This window comes from Malus domestica, chromosome 05 (genome assembly GCF_042453785.1).
Source record: "Malus domestica chromosome 05, GDT2T_hap1".
Lineage (NCBI taxonomy): Eukaryota > Viridiplantae > Streptophyta > Magnoliopsida > Rosales > Rosaceae > Malus > Malus domestica.
Window position 1 is genome coordinate 11,687,644 of NC_091665.1, and position 19,150 is coordinate 11,706,793.

The window sequence follows — 19,150 nt, forward strand, 5'->3', positions numbered from 1 at the left end:
CTAGTAAGTCACCCATCCTGGGATTGCTCTCGCACAATCTCTCTTAACTTCGGAGTTCCTATGGAATCCGAAGCCAGCGAGCTCCCAAAAGGCCTTGTGCTATAGAAGGTGGGCATATACATCTCTTCGTTGGTCGATGTGGGATGTTACAATATTCCTCCTTATCGGCTTCTTGGTACTACTGGTAACACCTCCATGCCTTCTCCTCATTGGCAGTGGCTTCCAGATCGTTCACGTTGCTCTTGGGTTCAGTGAACCTTCTCCTTCATGCCTTCTCTTATATACTAGTGGAGTCAAGCCTTCTCCTCTTCCACACTACATCATCCATACGCGCTTCGAATCCACTGATATTTTGCAGAAAACTAGTAAGTTTCTGCTGTTGTTTTTCTTCACAAAAAGACGATTATTGTCATACATGGTGGGAATTTGAAGAATATGAGATTAGGCATGGAAGAAGTTTCAGTTGGGGATGAAGTTTCAATTGGGCATGGAGGAAGTTTCCCTTGGGACGTTTTTGTTCGTAACCCCAGCCCACTTTGCTACTTTCATCGACTTCAATCCTCACGAAATCATGTTTCCTTATTTGCCCTTACACGCACCACACATGGCTGAGTTTAACAGAAATATTGACAGAGTTAACGGAAAGGACCATAACTGCACATTTTGACAAGTTAAGAGATCAATGGTCACAGAAATAAAGTTGAGGGACCTTTGCTACAATTTCCTCTATGTATATTTGCCTCCTTTGTGAGAAGAATGATATCAAGAATTGAAAGCCCAAATAAGCCCTAAATTAGCATTTAGACCCTATTTCTTGCAACAAATTTATGCGATGACATTGGCAATCAAAACATGAGTTTCAAAGATTTTAATCTTCGTATGCCTCAATATCTACTAAAAGTAATTTCAAGCTCTCGCTATCCTAATGAACTCATTGAACACCCTCGCTTCGAACCTTACATGTTACGTTATGAACCCAAAGCTCCTAAAGCTCTCCAAGTCCTGGACCAAGACGACAGATAACTTTCTGACATATTTATTGACACAACATGAAAAGGAAACAGACACCAGCTTCAATGAACAATTCTAACAAATTGAATCTCCAATTACAAAAGGGCATTCAGATCACAAGTAAGAACTACGCCAAGCATATCCAAACTAAAGAACCTCTTTTCCGAAAATTACAAACAACAGGAAGAAAAAAGACGTGCAAGGATGAAGAAATTTCATCAGACATATTGCAGCACCCAGAAAAGAATACTGATCCATGTCATCACGCATTGCATTCTAGATGACAAATGTAAAGCAATGATGCAATCCACGGGCCAAAATTCCATCTACAGTAACAATCAAACCATGGTTGAACATGAACTTTTACCTCCAAAAATTTCAGATATTAAGCAAAGATGGAAACCAGACACACAAGCAACATAAACAACACAATAGCGCCAATCCAACAAACCCATTTTCCTCTTCTCTTTTTCATCTTCTTAGCATCAGAAAGCGCATTAGTTCCATCATTAATATAAGCCCCAGCACCAGCCACATTCTGTTCGATGTCATCCAACTGTTCGCCTTGCTTTTCAACCAACACAGCCATGTCAAGGAACACTTGATGGAGCTCCGTCAAGCTTCTCTGTATGTCCTTCAAGACCTCATGCCTTTCCTGATTCTCCATCACCAGCTCCGCCTTTCCTTCGAAAGTTTTGACCTGCCCATTTGTCGAAATCATCTTATCAATCACTTCATCACTCGCTTCCTCCCCAGTGGCACTGAAATACCTCCTCTTGAGACCGTCTTTGTGCTCCTTAACAATCTGTTCTCTCAAGATCTGAAAATCATTCATAATCTCTCTCAGCTTAATTCTCAAACCATTCGTCACCGAAATCCTCATTCGATCAACAGGGCTTCCTTCCTTGTAGGCCGCAGACACACTTCGATTAGCCACGTTACAACGATCAAGCGACTCCAAACTCGCTTTGATGCTTTTCGCTTTCCTCAGAATAGTAACCATATCAGCATTGATTCTGTCTCTCAACCCTCTGAGCACTTTAGCACTGTGAGTGGACTTGGTTTCTTCATTCAGGTCCTGAAGATCAACAAGGAGGTTTGTGATCTCTTCCATGTCAGCCTTCATTGCGTTCACTTGTTCGAAAAATCCGGCGAGGTTCTGTTCGTCAGCGGCGTCAAGTTTCCCCATTTCAAGGTCAGGTTGGGACTCGAGATCTTTCATAGCCTGCTTCTTGAGATCCACGTAACTGAGGAATGACTTGGTCATTAGATCATTCATCTTCGGGGAGATTTTCGAATACCAACCTGGATAAAAAATTTAGGACTTCAATTCGTTAAAAACCATGTTAGAATAAGAGATTACGTCTTCCAATTGTTTGATTTATGAGAATTTGGAACAAACCAAAAACATAAACAAGAAAGATCATTAAATTAATCGAATCTAATTCAGGAATGTCTCTTTACGTTCTAAATACAAACATCAAGCACAAAATTATTCAACAAAAAATTAGAAATTAAAAAAAAAAAAAAAAAAGGGGTAAGAAGGAAAACCTTGAAGAAATCGATTCTAGTGCATTGAAAGCTGAGGATCGATGGGAGCGTTTGGGTGCTTCAAGAGTGTTTGAAAGAAGTAGAAAAGCCTTCAGCATTTGTAGGATTTTGGTTTTCTGCTTCTTTTTTTATTTTATTTTTTTCACTCTTAAATTTCAAATTTCAAATTCTAACAGCGCTCCACTTCGTCCACGTAGCCGTTATGTTAATGATGTCGTTTGATAGGATTTCATGTGTTGCCCTACCTTTATATTTCCGTTTAGTTTTCTCTTTTTTTTTTTCTTTTTTTTTTTTTTAAATTTTTATAATTTTTTTTAAAATAGTTTAGATGTGGCAGTTTTCCTTCAACAGTTTAGACTATTCAGTAGTACCAAAAATGAAGGATCATGATTTAATTGATGATTTTTTTTGGGTAAATTACACTTAACCATCTCATGTTTGAAATCTATTGCAACCTCATACAACATCTTCAAAACATTTCACTTTCATACCTTAAGTACTATTTTGTTTCAATATAATACATCCGTAACATTTTATATCTATTGATCCGTTAAGAGATAACGTGGATGCCACATTTGTGCCACGTGGCAAAAAAAATTATAATTAAAAACAAAAAACCTGAAAACCTAGAACCCCACCCCCACCTCCCCCGCAAGCCCCCCTCTTCTTCCTCCTGAGCCTCCCAACCACCTCCCAAGCCTCCACTCTCTTCACCTCCCCTCCCATCCAAAAACCCACCCTATCCCACCCCACCCCCTAACCCCACATCTCAGTACTCGGAGTCAATCTGGGGGGCTCGATTCGTCGCTGTCGTTACCTCCATCTCATTCTCTCTTTGTAACTGTTTCTCTCAGGTACGAATACAATATCTTCTTCTGAGAGAGAGAGAGAGAGAGGGGGAGAGAGAGAGAGAGAGAGAGAGAGAATTGAGCTCTATTCGTAGGTGTGTAAGTTGTTGGTTGTGTCTCATGGGTTTTGGTTATGGATTTTGATATGCGTGTGTTGATTTATCCAAGGTTTCATAGATGGCGTCCAAGCGGATCTTGAAGGAACTCAAAGATCTGCAAAAGAATCCTCCTACATCATGCAGCGCCGGTAATCTCATCTTCCTGTTTTGAATTTTTAAATCGTGTAGATTTTCGGAAATAAAATTTTGAAATCCATGAAATTTCTGGGGTGTTTTTTTATTTTTTTTTTTATTTTTCCGGATTGAGAGCTAAAATAGAGCGATTTTTTACGGAGATTTGGGGAAGAAGAAGAATAAGAAGAATTGGGAGCAACCACGAACCGTCACTGAGGTACGGAGTTTTCTTAGCCTAGCTGGTTATTATAGACGGTTTGTTAAGGATTTTTCAATTATTGCATTACCGCTGACGAGGTTAACCAGGAAGGATGTTAAGTTTGAGTGGGATGATAACTGGGAGCAGAGTTTTCAACAATTGAAATATTGTCTCACTCATGCACTTGTTTTGGCGCTTCCTGATGATAGTGGTAATTTTGAGATCTACAATGATGCTTCCTTGAATGGTCTGGGATATGTGTTGATGCAGCATGGTAGGGTGATTGCTTATGAATTGCGACAGTTGAAGCCTCATGAGATGAATTATCCTACTCATGATCTTGAATTAGCAGCTATTATCTTTGCTTTGAAGATGTGGAGACATTATCTTTATGACAAAAATTGTAAGATCTTTACGGATCATAAAAGTCTTCAATATCTTTTTACTCAGAGGAACTTAATCTTCGACAATGAAGGTGGATTGAATTGCTTAGTGATTATGATTGCACGATTGAGTATCATCCTGGTCGTACAAATGTGGTGGCGGATGCACTTAGTAGGAAGCCTCAAGGGAGAATTAATGCTTTGTACACTTGTAATTTCCTCTTCTTGTGGATTTGAGGTCCATTGGAGTGAAGTTAGGGGTGGAAAAACCAGATGAAACCTTACTTGCTAATTTTTAGGTCAGACCAATATTAATTGATCGAGTGCTCGAGGCTCAAATGAATGATGAAGAAATCCAGGAGTTAATTGAGGCAAGAAATCAAGGGAAAAAGAAAGATCTCAGAATCCGAGAGACTGATGGCATGCTTATGTAGGAGAATAGAATGTACGTGCCGAAAAATGTGGAATTAAAGAAAGAAATTTTGGATGAAGCGCACTGTTCGGCTTATGCAATGCATCCTGGAGGTACTTAAATGTATCATACCATTCGACCATTTTATTATTGGCTGGGTATGAAAAGAGAAAGTGCTGAGTATGTGAGTAGGTGTGCTATTTGTCAGCAGGTCAAAGCTGAAAGGAAAAAGCCATTTGGATTGATGTAGCCATTTCTCGTTCCATAGTGGAAATGGGAAAACATTACCATGGACTTTGTGTACAAGCTTCCTCATACACGAAATGGTTATGATGGAATTTGGGTGATAGTTGATCAGCTTACTAGGTCAACGCATTTTATTCCAGTGAGAGAAATATTCTTTAAGTCGATTAGCCGAATTGTTCATATCAAAGATTGTTAAGTATCATGGAGTTCCAGTTAGTATTATCTCGGATCGGAATCCTAGATTCACTTCTAAATTATGGGTGGCATTTCATAAGGCTCTTGGATCGAGGTTACTTTATAGTACGACATATCATCCCCAAACATATGGACAATCTGATAGGACTATTTAGACATTGGAGGATATGCTGAGATCTTCGGTATTGCAGTTTGGCGACGCCTGGCATCAGTGGTTAGATTTGATAGAGTTTGCATATAATAATAGCTACCATTCGAGCATCGGTATGTCACCTTTTGAGGCACTTTATGGCAAATCTTGTCGTACACCTTTATGTTGGTCAGAGGTTGGTGAAAGACATTTGGTGGGCCCTGAGATTGTGGATGAGACTACTCAGAATGTTCAAGTAATTAAGACTAACCTGAAAGCGGCCCAGGATCGACAAAAAAGTTTAGCAGACAAGCATGCTACTGACCGAGTGTATAAAATTGGTGATTGGGTGTTTCTGAAGTTGTCACCGTGGAGAGGTGTTGTATGGTTCAGAAAGAAAGGTAAGCTAAGTCCTAGATACATTGGACCGTATCAGATCACCGAGCGAGTCGGTGAAGTTGCTTACAGGCTTAAGTTGCCTCCAAAGTTGTCTAAAGTGCACGATGTGTTCCATGTTCCCATGCTTCGTCATTATGTTTCAGATCCGTCACATGTGATACCTCCTCAACCATTGGAAATTAATCCATATTTGACTTATGACGAGGAGCCAGTAACAATTTTGGATTGGAAAGATAAGGTTTTGAGGAATAAGACTGTGCGCTTGGTGAAAGTTTTGTGGAGGAATCACTCGGTGGAGGAAGCCACCTAGGAGACGGAAGAGCGTAAGTTAATGTGTGAAATTTCAAGGATGAAATTTTCTTAAGGGGGTAGGTTGTGACAGCCCGTCCCGAAATATTTTATCGATGGTGTGAAATGACTTATATACCCTTAGACGTTTGGTGGTGGTGTGTAAATAGGCCAAGGATTTGGGCCAATCCATTTTCTTCCTAATATTTTGGACTCAATTAGAAGTAAAATTTTTATTGGTTTTGTTTTGTTGCCATTTGGACCACACACACACACCCAAACTCTCGTTAACTCTCTCTCTTTTCTCTCTCGGATTTTTCCCATTTTCTGTACAATCGTACGGACAGCTTCCAAACCAACACTTCCAATCACGGATCAAGTTGTTTAAGATCACCATCGTACTCCTCGTGATTTCACAAGTTGAATTGTATCTTTGGGACGACGAACGGTTCACGGGAACGCGAGATACCCGAGCTCTGGTAAGATGCACTGTGATCGTTGTAATTTCACTGAGATTTAAGGCTTAAGGGAGTCTTAAAACAGCTTTGCAGGGGCTTACGACAATTTTGAAGTGTTTTGGACGTTAGGAAGCTCAGGTTTGACTAGTTACAGGGTTTGGCCGGTTTCCTCGAATTTTTCCGGTGAGATTCCATTGGTTTTAGGACCTTAAAGTGGTAAGAATGTGTTCTTCTCATCCTAAGCTTCAGTTTGGTACAAATTTCATGAATTTTGGATGAGAAATGAAGAAGATATGAAGATTTGAAAATTTTCCAGTTTCCGATGACACAGGCGGTGGCCAGCAGCGGCTTCGGCGAGGTTCACCGGAGAAGACGAAGAATATTCCATCAAAATTAATGGAATATTCATGACTGCGTAAGGTAATGTTGTAAGCTTCTGTTAATATTTAACGAAATATTCTGTGGAATATTCCTGACGGCGTCAGGCTAAATGACGGCAGTGGCCTGCGCTTTAGGGCACGTCTGGCCGTGCCATTGCCAGCGAGTGAAGGCATGTGGGGATCGAGAATTTTTTTCTAAAAATATGGGGATGTTTGTGGGGTTGAGTATATCTCGTTGGTATATTCAAACACCCAAATTGAGCAATGTATGAGAAGTTATTAACTAGTTTTGGTTATGTGCTTTAAAATAATGTTTATATAGTTGTTTCACATATAGGTGAGACCTATCTTGAGAACGAGTGTAATCAAGCGAGACTTGGGGGCTACGACCCTTCCACATATCAGTGAGTGGGCTTTTGGTTTTCAGTATATACTTATATACTTGGTATTTTTCCCAGAAAATATGTTTAAATGAAATTATGTTTTGAAATGTCATGCCTATTGATTTATGCTTAGACTATGAATTTATATGGTATGCATAAATGTGATTTGACGCTGTGGACACTTAGGTAAGTACCATGTGAGTTGTAGATTGTGTTATGTGAATTGATGATTATGTGATGTGTGTTGAGAGCTTATAAACTTGCACCCCAGTGTTAGTGCTCCTACCCGTGGTTAGGGCACAGTCCTTCACATGATGTTCACTTCCCGCACCATGCACTCACCTTGGATCCAAGTTAGGTGCATAGTCCCGTAGTACAGACCACTATAGGTGGTTCCGACTCGTAGGTGACCCGCGATTATTCGCACAGTCTTCAAGTAATCGTAGCACTAGAGCGTATTTATTTTACACCTAGTCCTGTCATACAAACCACTTTAGGTGGTTCTAACTCGTGTGCAGCCATACTTGTTGAGCTATAGATTCAGCCGTACAGGCCACTTTAGGTGGATTCGGCTGATATGTTACTTCTCATAAGTTAATTCACCTGAGTTACTTATTCACTTATTTTGAGATATTTGGCATGACATACTTTTGAACATTACTATTCAGAGCATGGTTTTGAGATATGTATATATTCTATTTTTTGGGAAATTATACAGGTTTTACGACACGGGGTTACTATCTTTTATGTTGAAATGGTTTTGGAAAACTTTGTTTTTGCCCACTCACACTTTCTGTTTTGCGCCCCTCCAGGTTTTAGGTAAGAGTGCTTGTTGGTGGCTTATGAGGATTTGACAGAGGTTCTGACAGATTATCACCAATGTAGGATCTCCTTTGGGTGTGGCATAATTAGTATTCGTCCTGCTGGACTTCACTTAGGCTACTTATGCTCTGGTTGTGCAATCACACTTAATATCACACTTGCACCTTATCTTATCTAGTGCTCTAGTTGATTTGATTTTTTTTGTTTATTCGCATTTCATATATTAATATTGCTTCCACATTGTGTACATGACTACATTATCCTCAGGTGACGGCCATCATGCCTCGATCTAGGTCGGGGTTTGTCAACTATACCCACAAGGTAACAGATTTCCCATCGGTTAACTGTTATATCCATCTTCGTCAATACGAAAAATATATTCCTTCTGTTTACGCATTATAATTTAGTAAAAATTAATTTCATCATCTAATATTGGATGTATAAAATGATTCAAATGCCACTTAGTACTACGATTTAGTTGTATTCATTTTCACTTCTAAGTGAGAGGTCTTAAGTTCGATTCTCACCAAATGTGAGTTTGAACCATATTATTGCTAACCTATTGTGAGGCTTAGCCTATCACCCCACCCTCTCAGTGTAAAAATATCGTTTATTAAAAAAAATGATTCATATCTTGTGGACTATAAAAATTAAAGCATTGTATTTAAAACATTGATGACATTAGCTGATCTTTGATATCTTCCATAAGTACCATTGAGTTCTCATTGATTTGATTCAAAACTTTTGAACTTTCTTATAAAATGCAACTTTTATATTATGAAGGTAATGAATTCGGTGAATAAAGAAAATATATAAATTATATTATATATTATTTGGGTCGAATTCGGGGACGGATACAAATTGGGAGCCCTATAATCATATTCAAAATCATAACTGAATAATATTCAAGATTTTTCACCATTCCCAAATTTTCATACCCACATCTGTTCCATTCATGCAGTTATCTACCATTGCCATCCCCACTTATCGGTGATTTTACATTTAGTAAGCTCCAAAAGAAACTTCCCCTTTGGAGAGACCCTTTGAATAAGGACTGCCAAGAATAATAGATGGGCCTGAACATCAGCCTTTTCGATTAAAAACAATCCCAGCTGAGAGTTATCATTCGTAGCCCATATCCACCCAATTCTTAGCCCACAAGGGGAAGGCAATCAAGGGCACTGTTCCCCGCTATAAATACTAACACCACGAAGCAAAACCTAAGTTACCAATCTGCTTCTTCGTCTCCTCCCTCCAACCTATTCCTTCACTCTTTCTCAATTCAAACTTCTCGCCGCCCCGAACTCCATAACCAAATCCTCTCATCTCTGTTTTCGTTGTATTATTACGGTTTGTAGGAGGCAAGCAGGTGCGATGATGATGAGAAATTTATAATCTCGTTAATCTGATCTTGTATGAGGAGAAACTATCTCATCCATTCATAATCGTTCTGAGCACCTTCTTCCTTCTTCCTTCTTATTCTCATTTATTTTATTTGAACTCAAAGTTTTCCTGCTTTCTGTACTTCTGTTTTTATTTTGTTTTAGATTTTTTTTGGGTTTTTCTTGTTCTGGGTTTATTTTACAATGCGTCAAATTTGTGTGGAAAAAGGTCAGAAATCGTGATTTGTTTTTTTGGTCAATAAAAATCGTGGGGTTTTTTTTTTGGTCAATAAAAATCGTGGATTTTTTGAAGAAATATTATGCAATAGTTAATTGCCATGAGTCTTTTGAATTGGACTAGTCAGAATCTGGGGTTTTAAACTTTGATCATAACCCCTAAACAAGAATAATGCTGTGTTTGAAAGTGCTTTGTAACGAGGTGCCTTTGGGATAAGTGTTTATTATAAGAACATTGATTTTTTATTTGTAGAAATATCACATTATTTAAAAAACAAATCATTTATAATAAATTAAATAATTTGTTACTAATAAACAATGAAATTTTATTGCAAAAAGTGCATCAACTTAAGCTTCTAATTTTTTAATTGGCAAGAGTTCGATCATCTTCAATAGTCGGATTAATATGAGTAGCCGAGTGATTTCTTTGATTGCCCTTCTTCATTATTGTCAAGGCTATCATTCACGATTTGAGATTTTGATGTAAATTGGCGTCATTTTTCTATTTTTATAATTGATAGTTTAAAAATAACAAACAAGAAAATTAACAAATTTCAGAAAATAAAATTATGTCATTTTAATTTTCGTCATTTTAATTTATTTTAGTGATTTTAAATTTTTTCATCTTCACCTTTTCAAACTGAAGAACTTGCACAAAGACAATTACCTTTTAGAGTAAAAAATAAAGGCAATTTTATGGCCCTTACCATAAATTGTCATTACCCTCTGCCAATTGGTGGAGATGCTAATGGTGTAGCGCTAAACTTGTTATTTATGTGTCCCTCTTGGCATCAATTTTTGAAGCCTTTTCATTTTTTATAGAGGTCAATTCGATTTGGATAGATCGACGATTTGAGAAACCAAATCGCTTTGGTTAGACTGGTTTGGTTTAGTTGGCTCTGTTCACTTGTGCCCTTTTTCTTTTACCTTAATACTCAATAATTTCGCTCACTCTTATTTAATACAAAATTTTCCACTTACGGTAAGTTTGATTCAAATTTCTTGTACTTATTTAAATTTCGATCATTCACTAAATTTGGGACATGATGTTCATTGACAAACCTCAACCTAGATTTTTTTTCAGATAGACACCAAGATTGATGCATGCTGACCGACACCAAAAAAGTGACTAAACTATAACATGCATGATGACTTAAATTAAGTGACAAATTATTAAATCTACCAAAAATTATGCTCTGAATAGAGTGTTATTACCAAATTTAAACACACGTAAGAAACTGTTAATCCTAAAAACTACCAAGCCTACGTGGCGCGCAGGTTGAGTAATTAATAAGCTAACTACGTTATTCGGTTATGTGCGGGGCATGCCAACTCATCGGCCGAGCTCGACCGGGGAGTAGAATGTGTTGATGTTGCATTGGGCGCACTGCTGACTTCTTGATCTTGTGACTACAGCCGAGGAAGGAACACGTCTCGGCCTTCGGGTTCTAGAGCCTGAAGACAAGGTTGTTAGTCTTGCAAAGTTCACGGATCATTGGCGTCAGGTTTGGTCACGATGATTATATTCGTAAGAGTATAAGTACGCCACCAAACTATACGGACACAAGTACTCAAAAGAGATGTATGTCTTGATGGTGAATGTGGTTAGACCATCAAAATGCCGAACTCTAAAACTTACTTGTGAATATCCAATCATAAAACAACTTGACGTTCAATGCGCCGAGCTTAGTAATTTGTAACACCTCACTTCGTCAAGAAGGCTAGTGAGATGACCCTTGCCAATAAGGACTCGAAAATCCTTCTTGACCGAGACTTGGATAGATAATCAATCGGTCTCGACGCAGTGCTGTTTATCCAAACTGAAGGTGCTCCGCGGTCGACTGATTCTATGGCAACAGTGCTATTTCTCCAAACTGAAGATGTCACTGGTTGTTTTCACAGTGTTGTTTATTCCAATTGAAGATATGTCGGTGGAAAAAGAAAATAAAAAAATCTCAAGGTTGTTGAGAGGTTTCGCCTAGAGAGAGAGTTTGCGCAGGGTAGTTTGTGTGTTGACTTAGAGGGAGCTTAAATGATGCAGCGCACCTTGTATTTATAGCATTGATATCTTCTGCTTTGCATGGCCGGATACTTTTGTAGAGTCCAACTGCAACTCCAACTCGCGAAACTAAAATACTGATCTGTGGCATAGGCTAAAGCCTATCTTCCAGATGGCTACCGATGACTTTCTGACAAAATGAAAGTCTATCCAACCAAAAACTTTCTTATCTCATCATCATAGCCTAGCCTACTTATGCTTCTTCTCTCACCATCATAGCCTAGCCTACCTAGGCTTCTTATCTCATCATCATAAATTCCACCACCTTTACACCCATCCATGCATGCATCCTGATCCCCGTTCACTTTTTACTAATTATCACCATAATTTAAAATGGATAATAATTAATTCAAAATCCAACCCCATTAACAGTTTCCAAGTGAAGTCATAATATTGTCTTGTCCTGCATGCTTCATTATTTGATGTCGTGCATATTCTGGATTTAGAGTAATATTAGGTTCAAATAATTTAATATATTACTAAGAGATAATATCATGATTAAAATCACAATATTATTTCTCAATCATAATTAAAAATCATTTCAACCACTTTGTTGTTCAACGGTCTAAAATCATGCTCATTCAACGACCTCGATTACTCGGGTCGATAGTGTAAAATCAAGTCCAAACAGAAACAACATTTATTCCAACACATTATCTCGAAGTGCCACACCTAATGAATCTCGGACTCTCTACTACATGGATAACAACATTCTTAAAGCATAGTTTAAGTTATGAGTACCACAATCAAGGAAAGATACCAATATATTCAAGTCATAAGATCCATTCTAAGATAGATGTTTATAATAGAGAATTAAATTAAGAAAAAGTGTCATCCTCAGTAGGAGCAATTCATAGCTGACGATGTTTAGGCCTCAATGTCAGAGTAGTTACTGCTACTATGTTTTGAGGGGGCAAAAAACAAATGAGTAGACAAAAACGAAAATTTTCTAAAATTAATTTCTCTTTTGGAACATACTAATTCCCTGCTTTAATCCTCTGGTTTAGAAACCATATATGCATAAAATCCTTAAGATGCCGGAGTAGCAAAAATAAAATCATTTAGGAGAGGAGCAGTTTTGAAACCGGGACGTATGGGCAAAAACTCAACATCTTATCCATTAGAATATTAGACCACATACCTATAAATCCCATGTATTTCTCATTCTCAACCATATTGCATTGATATTTCTCGTATAAATTTATTCGAGCTTCAAAAAATATTCTGTAAAGTGTTACGGGACTTTCATCCCATAGTAACATTTTCTCCAAAATACTTGCAGATAAATTCCAGAGCATGTCTCGAGCTCAAAGGTCCAACATGAAACATAATAACCCTTCTAGGGTCATTTTACTCATTTCAGATAGAATGGGGCGAAATTAATAGAAAATTACGAACGGGTCATAAGATCCATACATATACTTCCCATATAGACTATATACCATTTTGTTTCTTTACAAACGATAATATCTATACTAAATTCATTTAAACTATAAGAAATAAGAAGAGTTTAGAATCAAGTTTGTACTATTCTCACACCCCTTTATCCTTACAGACACCTCTTATTTCTTTTGTCCTTCATTTCACCCGATGTACCACATAATTGAGAAGAATATATAAAAAGTAAAATGATGAATGTGGATAGCATCATCCTAAAATCAATGCGCACAGAGTTAATGAGAAAAGCATATATTTTACCAAGGCAATTAAATAAGATTTGTCATCCCGCATTCCAAAGGTGAAACAAATACTGTAAAGAATCCTACAAGCATAAGAAAATGGAGGCAACAAAAAGAAAAGTCAGAGAACGTAGACAATCTAAGTACACAGATCAAATTAAGAAAATGGAGGCAACAAAAAGAAAAAGTCAGAGAACGTAGACAATCCAAGTACAGAGATCAAATTCATTTAGTACTACGGTTTATCAATATTCTTCTTTATTTGTAAATGAGAGGTCCTAAGTTCAATTCTCACTAAATAAGAATTTAAATCATATTATTGCTAAACCATTGTGAGGCTAAGTCATCATCTCCCTTTAGGGTGCGTTTGTTGCGCCGGACTGTCTCGGACTGGACTAGCTGCCGGGACTAAGCTGGACTGGCTTAGACTGGACTAAGCTGGACTAACTTAGTGAAGCGTTTGGTGCAGTCTCGGACTAAGAAGCAGGATAAGAAAAACAGTACTGTTCACCAGATTTGTGTTTGCTTAGACTAGAACTACAAATTGTTGCCATTGTGTAATAGAGTAATGCTACAAATCTCATGATATGGGTTAATTGGAGCATATTTTTGCCATGTATATTATGAATCTTAAAAAAAATTGACAATTGTTTTGTTTCTATTACCTGCTAATAGAATTGGGTTTAATTTGCAAATGTAGCTTGATTTAAACTCTATCACCCAACAGAAGAAAAATAATAGTGGCCAATACATGCAACTTCAACAAATACAAGTACATAAGATCTCCATAATTTAGAAAATCCTAGTTAACATTAGTTAACATTAGCCAAAATAGATCTCCATAATTTACAAAATGGCTAGTTAACATAAGCCAAAATACTAGTGCAAAGCTAAGTTATAAGTCATAACATAAGATTGTATGATTAATAAAATACATCCATGTTAACGTTAATAAAATACATCCATGTTAACATTAGCCAAAATCCTCATCCGTTTGCGTTGTCGCTTAAAAGCCTTTGGACGAACACTTTCTTGAGTTCCGGTTTGATTGCCCTGAACACTCCCACATTTTTTGGTTTATCCAAAATAAGAGACAATGCATCAATTTGATCCATAGGAGAGAGACCCATTGCTTCAAGTTCATTAGCTATGTCAGTATGATCTGCAGTACCTTGAACTAAAGCTTCAGTTACCATTTGCATCCTCTTCCCACTTTCAACATAAAAATCTTTCAGTCCACTGATAAGTGCCTCGGTTCCATCACTTGAACTTCCCACAACTCTTTTCCTCTTTCTTTGGCTATTTTCAGATGGGGTGCTTTGTTGGCTTTGTTGGTTCATTGAAGAAACAAAATTTTCACCTCCAATATCACTTTCACCAACATGATCATGACTTTGTTCCTCCACCATTTGAGCAGGGGTTTCGGCTACATTACCTGTAGCCCGATCTTTTCCAAATATATATGCAAATCTATCAAACAGTGGAAAAGGTTTGCTTCTCCATCCATCGGCTTCTTTATTTCTCTAAGATTATATCAACATAGCAAAACTAAAATTTAGCATGCGTAACAAATATAGCAGCAAGAATATAACTAATGCATAAATAAAATAGGATATGAACCTGCACATAAGTTTGCCATGCGTCATCACTGTCAACTTCAACGCACTTTTTGACATCATTCCATGCAAATCCACTTGTGTTTATCATGTCAACGACCATACTATATGTTTTTTTCCATTTCTTCAACTTGGACTCAATATGTGGATTTGCCTTTATATTTGAATGAGGACATAAAACATTGACAGCTTTTGCTATTTCAACCAAAGTACCTTGTTTGAAAGCACCGGTGTCACACCGTTGCTTCCGAGCAACAAAATCCTCAAGAACTCCTAGTAATACTTCTTCCTCAAATGCTTCCCATTTACGCCTTCTTCCTTTTGGCTCTTGAGTAGCATTCAAAATATTATCGTTATCCATACCTAAACAAAAAATATTTTAATGAAGGAAAATACCATACAAATAATCAATTTGCATAATATCCAATCAACTTGCATAATATCCAATCAACTTGCATAATATCCAATTAATTTGCATACCATCCAATCATTGTGCTAATATCTAACAAATGCATGATAAAAAGGAATACTAAAATAAAATGTTATCATTAAAACATATAGCTAGTTCGGTTGCTGGTTCCTAATTGCTCTCCACTCATTATACATTTCCTGAGCCATATCATTCCTCATTGCAGTTCACTGGTCCGATGTTTGAACACTACCAACATATTCACCTTCTTCTGTATTTTGTCCATCTTCTATTATTGGCAAATTCTCCATTGGATCTACTGACATCTCTTGCCTAATAAGATTGTGTAGTAGGCAACAAGCGGTAATTATTCGACCTTGTGTCCTTATCGGATAGAAAGATGGACTCCTTAGTATCGACCACCTTCCTTTTAGCAAGCCAAAACAGCGTTCAATTACATTCCTTGCCTTAGAATGCTTCATGTTAAAATATTCTTCCTTATTAGAAGGTGTTCGTCCCTCCCATTCAGATAAATGATAAGGTATTCCTCTATAGGGTGCAAGGAATCCTTCACCATTTGTATAACCACCATCTACAAGGTAATAACAACCTAATGAAAAAAAAAACAGACCTTATTAGTGTTTTGTAGTTGACAAACAGAACTAAACCTAACTTACAAAGTTGAGACTAAGTAATAGTCTTACCCGCTGGTACCTTAAAACCATTAGGCCTACTAATCGCATCATGTAGCACTCTAGAGTCTGATGCGGAACCCTCCCACCCCGGAAACACATATATGAACTGCATATCTCCTGAACACACACCTAACACATTAGTTGCGACTCGACCCTTTCTTGTTCGGTATCTTGGTTTGTCAATTTCAGGTACATGCACATCAATGTGTGTTCCATCCAATGCTCCCAAGCAATTCTTAAAAACCAAAAATAATAAACTTTTTGTTAATTTATACAAAGGGAATGAAGAGTTAAAGCTTAGGGAAAATGAAAAAAATTTCTCATCATACCTTAAAACATCGCCACCTAGCATCTGTAGAATCAATAGGCACAGGCTGGGGGACTTTTAGTAGGGTACCTTGTAATCGCAAAATTCCTTGCAATACGCTATTGAAATACCTACTTATAGTCTCTCCCGACCTATAAAATCTACCGCCAACACTACGATTCTTAGTATGATGTGCTAATATTTGTAAAGTCATACACACCTGTTCCTCTACAGACACCAAACCATCAGTTTTTACCCTCCCATCTTGACGAAGTAAGTCGCATAATATGCCAAAAGTCCTTCTATCCATTCTCAATTCGTTAACACATTCAGTATCAGTATTCCCTATTATACCATTCAGATAACACAAACTAATCTCTCGTCTAATAAGTGAACGGTTAGTCAATGTGGGTCGTTCAACATGTCTCTGTTTGCCACGTAGCATCATCACCACAAGAATCGTACAAATACAAATTGTCTCCAAATAAGACATCTCTAACAATAAGATCAATAAAAGCTTCCTTCGATCCATATCTATCCAAACAAAAAAAAAAAACAATAAACAAATTAACTAAATCATTAACCCGAGGCAACAAATATACATATGGCGTTGAAAAAAAAAAGTTATCATTAACCCGAGGCAACAAATATACAGGTGGCGTTGAAAAAAAAAAAAGTTTTCATTAACCCGAGGCAACAAATATACAGGTGGCGTTGAAAAAAAAAAAATTTTCATTAACCCGAGGCAACAAATATACAGGTGGCGTTGAAAAAAAAAAAGTTTTCATTAACCCGAGGCAACAAATATACAGGTGGCGTTGAAAAAAAAAACTTTTCATTAACCCGAGGCAACAAATATACAGGTGGCGTTGAAAAAAAAAAATTTTCATTAACCCGAGGCAACAAATATACAGGTGGCGTTGAAAAAAAAAAAGTTTTCATTAACCCGAGGCAACAAATATACAGGTGGCGTTGAAAAAAAAAAACTTTTCATTAACCCGAGGCAACAAATATACAGGTGGTGTTGAAAAAAAAAAAGTTTTCATTAACCCGAGGCATCATATTCAAAATGTTCTACTCTTATACATCTATAAACATGTGTCTAAGAACACTAGTATGAGGATTGCTATCATTGCTAGGCATTGCATGTGAAAAGGGAAATTAAAGGACACCTGTAATGCAGTAGCCTTAGCCTTAGCCTTCCGTTTATGCTCCTCTTCTCTGCAACCAACAACCACAACAAATTGCAATTCAGCATCAACCCCACACAATACAAAACATTCACATTGTATACACACTGCATACATACACACTGCAAACACAGTACATACATACACACACTACATACACTGCATACACTACACACACACTACATACACTACACACACACACTGCATACATACACACTGCAAACACAGTACATACATACACACACTCACATACACTACACACACACACTACATACACTACACACACACCCTGCAAGTACACACACAATGCATACATACATACACACACTGCATACACCCTGCATACACCCTGCATACATACACACTGCATACACAGTACACAAACACACACACTGTATACACCTTGCACACACAGTACACAAACACACACACACTACATACACTACACACACACACTGCATACACTACACACACACCCTGCAAGTACACACACAGTGCATACATACATACACACCCTGCATACACCCTGCATACATACACACTGCATACACAGTACACAAACACACACACTGCATACACCTTGCACACACAGTACACACACACTGCACACACACACACACTGCATACACACTCATTCACACACACACTGCACACACACACACTGCTTACACACTGCACACACACACACTGCACACACACTCACACTCACTCACACTCACTACATACACTACACACACACACTGCATACATACACACTGCAAACACAGTACACTACACACACTACATACACTGCATACACTACACACATACACACTTATTCACACACACACCGCACACACACACACTGCTTACACACTGCACACACACACACTGCACACACACTCACACTCACTACATACACTACACACACACACTGCATACATACACACTGCAAACACAGTACACTACACACACTACATACACTTCATACACTACACCCTGCATACATACACTACACACACACTGCATACATACACACTGCAAACACAGTACACTACACACACACACTACATACACTACACACACACACTGCATACACTACACACACACCTTGCAAGTACACACACACTGCATACACCCTGCATACATACACACTGCAAACACAGTACATACATACACACACTACATACACTGCATACACTACACACACACTACATACACTACACACACACACTGCATACATACACACTGCAAACACAGTACATACATACACACACTACATACACTACACACACACACACACACACACACACACTACATACACTACACACACACACACACTGCATACACTACACACACACCCTGCAATACACACACAGTGCATACATACATACACACACTGCATACACCCTGCATACACCCTGCATACATACACACTGCATACACAGTACACAAACACACACTGTATACACCTTGCACACACAGTACACAAATGACACCGTAATCTTATATTATTACATACGAATCGAATAAATTCAAGATACAAGATCTTTGGACCAATTTTATGAATCAATATTCTGTTAAACGTCCTTGATTCGGTATCAATTTCCTAAGACACATAAAGCAGAATAATAGAGCAACAGAGTAAAACCAGAACTC

At 37.8% G+C, this 19,150-nt stretch overlaps 2 protein-coding genes and 1 non-coding gene across 3 annotated transcripts; 1 reads left to right on the forward strand and 2 right to left on the reverse strand.

Moving 5' to 3' along the window:
• Nucleotides 1-1,072: 1,072 nt before the first annotated feature.
• Nucleotides 1,073-2,785, reverse strand: LOC114824786 (syntaxin-112-like). The gene is made up of 2 exons (XM_029102030.2): nt 2,563-2,785; nt 1,073-2,316 (listed from the first exon to the last, which is right to left on the reverse strand). Exon 2 carries the CDS (start codon nt 2,288-2,290, stop codon nt 1,397-1,399), a length of 894 nt encoding a protein of 297 aa, XP_028957863.1. The 5' UTR covers nt 2,291-2,316; nt 2,563-2,785; the 3' UTR covers nt 1,073-1,396.
• A 6,523-nt stretch (nt 2,786-9,308) lies between these two features.
• Nucleotides 9,309-9,394, forward strand: LOC114825312 (small nucleolar RNA U30). The gene has a single exon (XR_003773954.1). It is a non-coding gene; the product is annotated as a small nucleolar RNA U30 (small nucleolar RNA).
• Nucleotides 9,395-15,318: 5,924 nt separating this feature from the next.
• LOC139196387 (protein ANTAGONIST OF LIKE HETEROCHROMATIN PROTEIN 1-like) lies at nt 15,319-17,546 on the reverse strand. Its single transcript, XM_070822262.1, has 4 exons — nt 17,495-17,546; nt 16,345-16,856; nt 16,025-16,250; nt 15,319-15,930 (listed from the first exon to the last, which is right to left on the reverse strand). The coding sequence occupies exons 2-4, from the start codon at nt 16,852-16,854 to the stop codon at nt 15,548-15,550; spliced, it is 1,119 nt and encodes a 372-aa protein (XP_070678363.1). The 5' UTR covers nt 16,855-16,856; nt 17,495-17,546; the 3' UTR covers nt 15,319-15,547.
• Between the last annotated feature and the right edge of the window lie 1,604 nt (nt 17,547-19,150).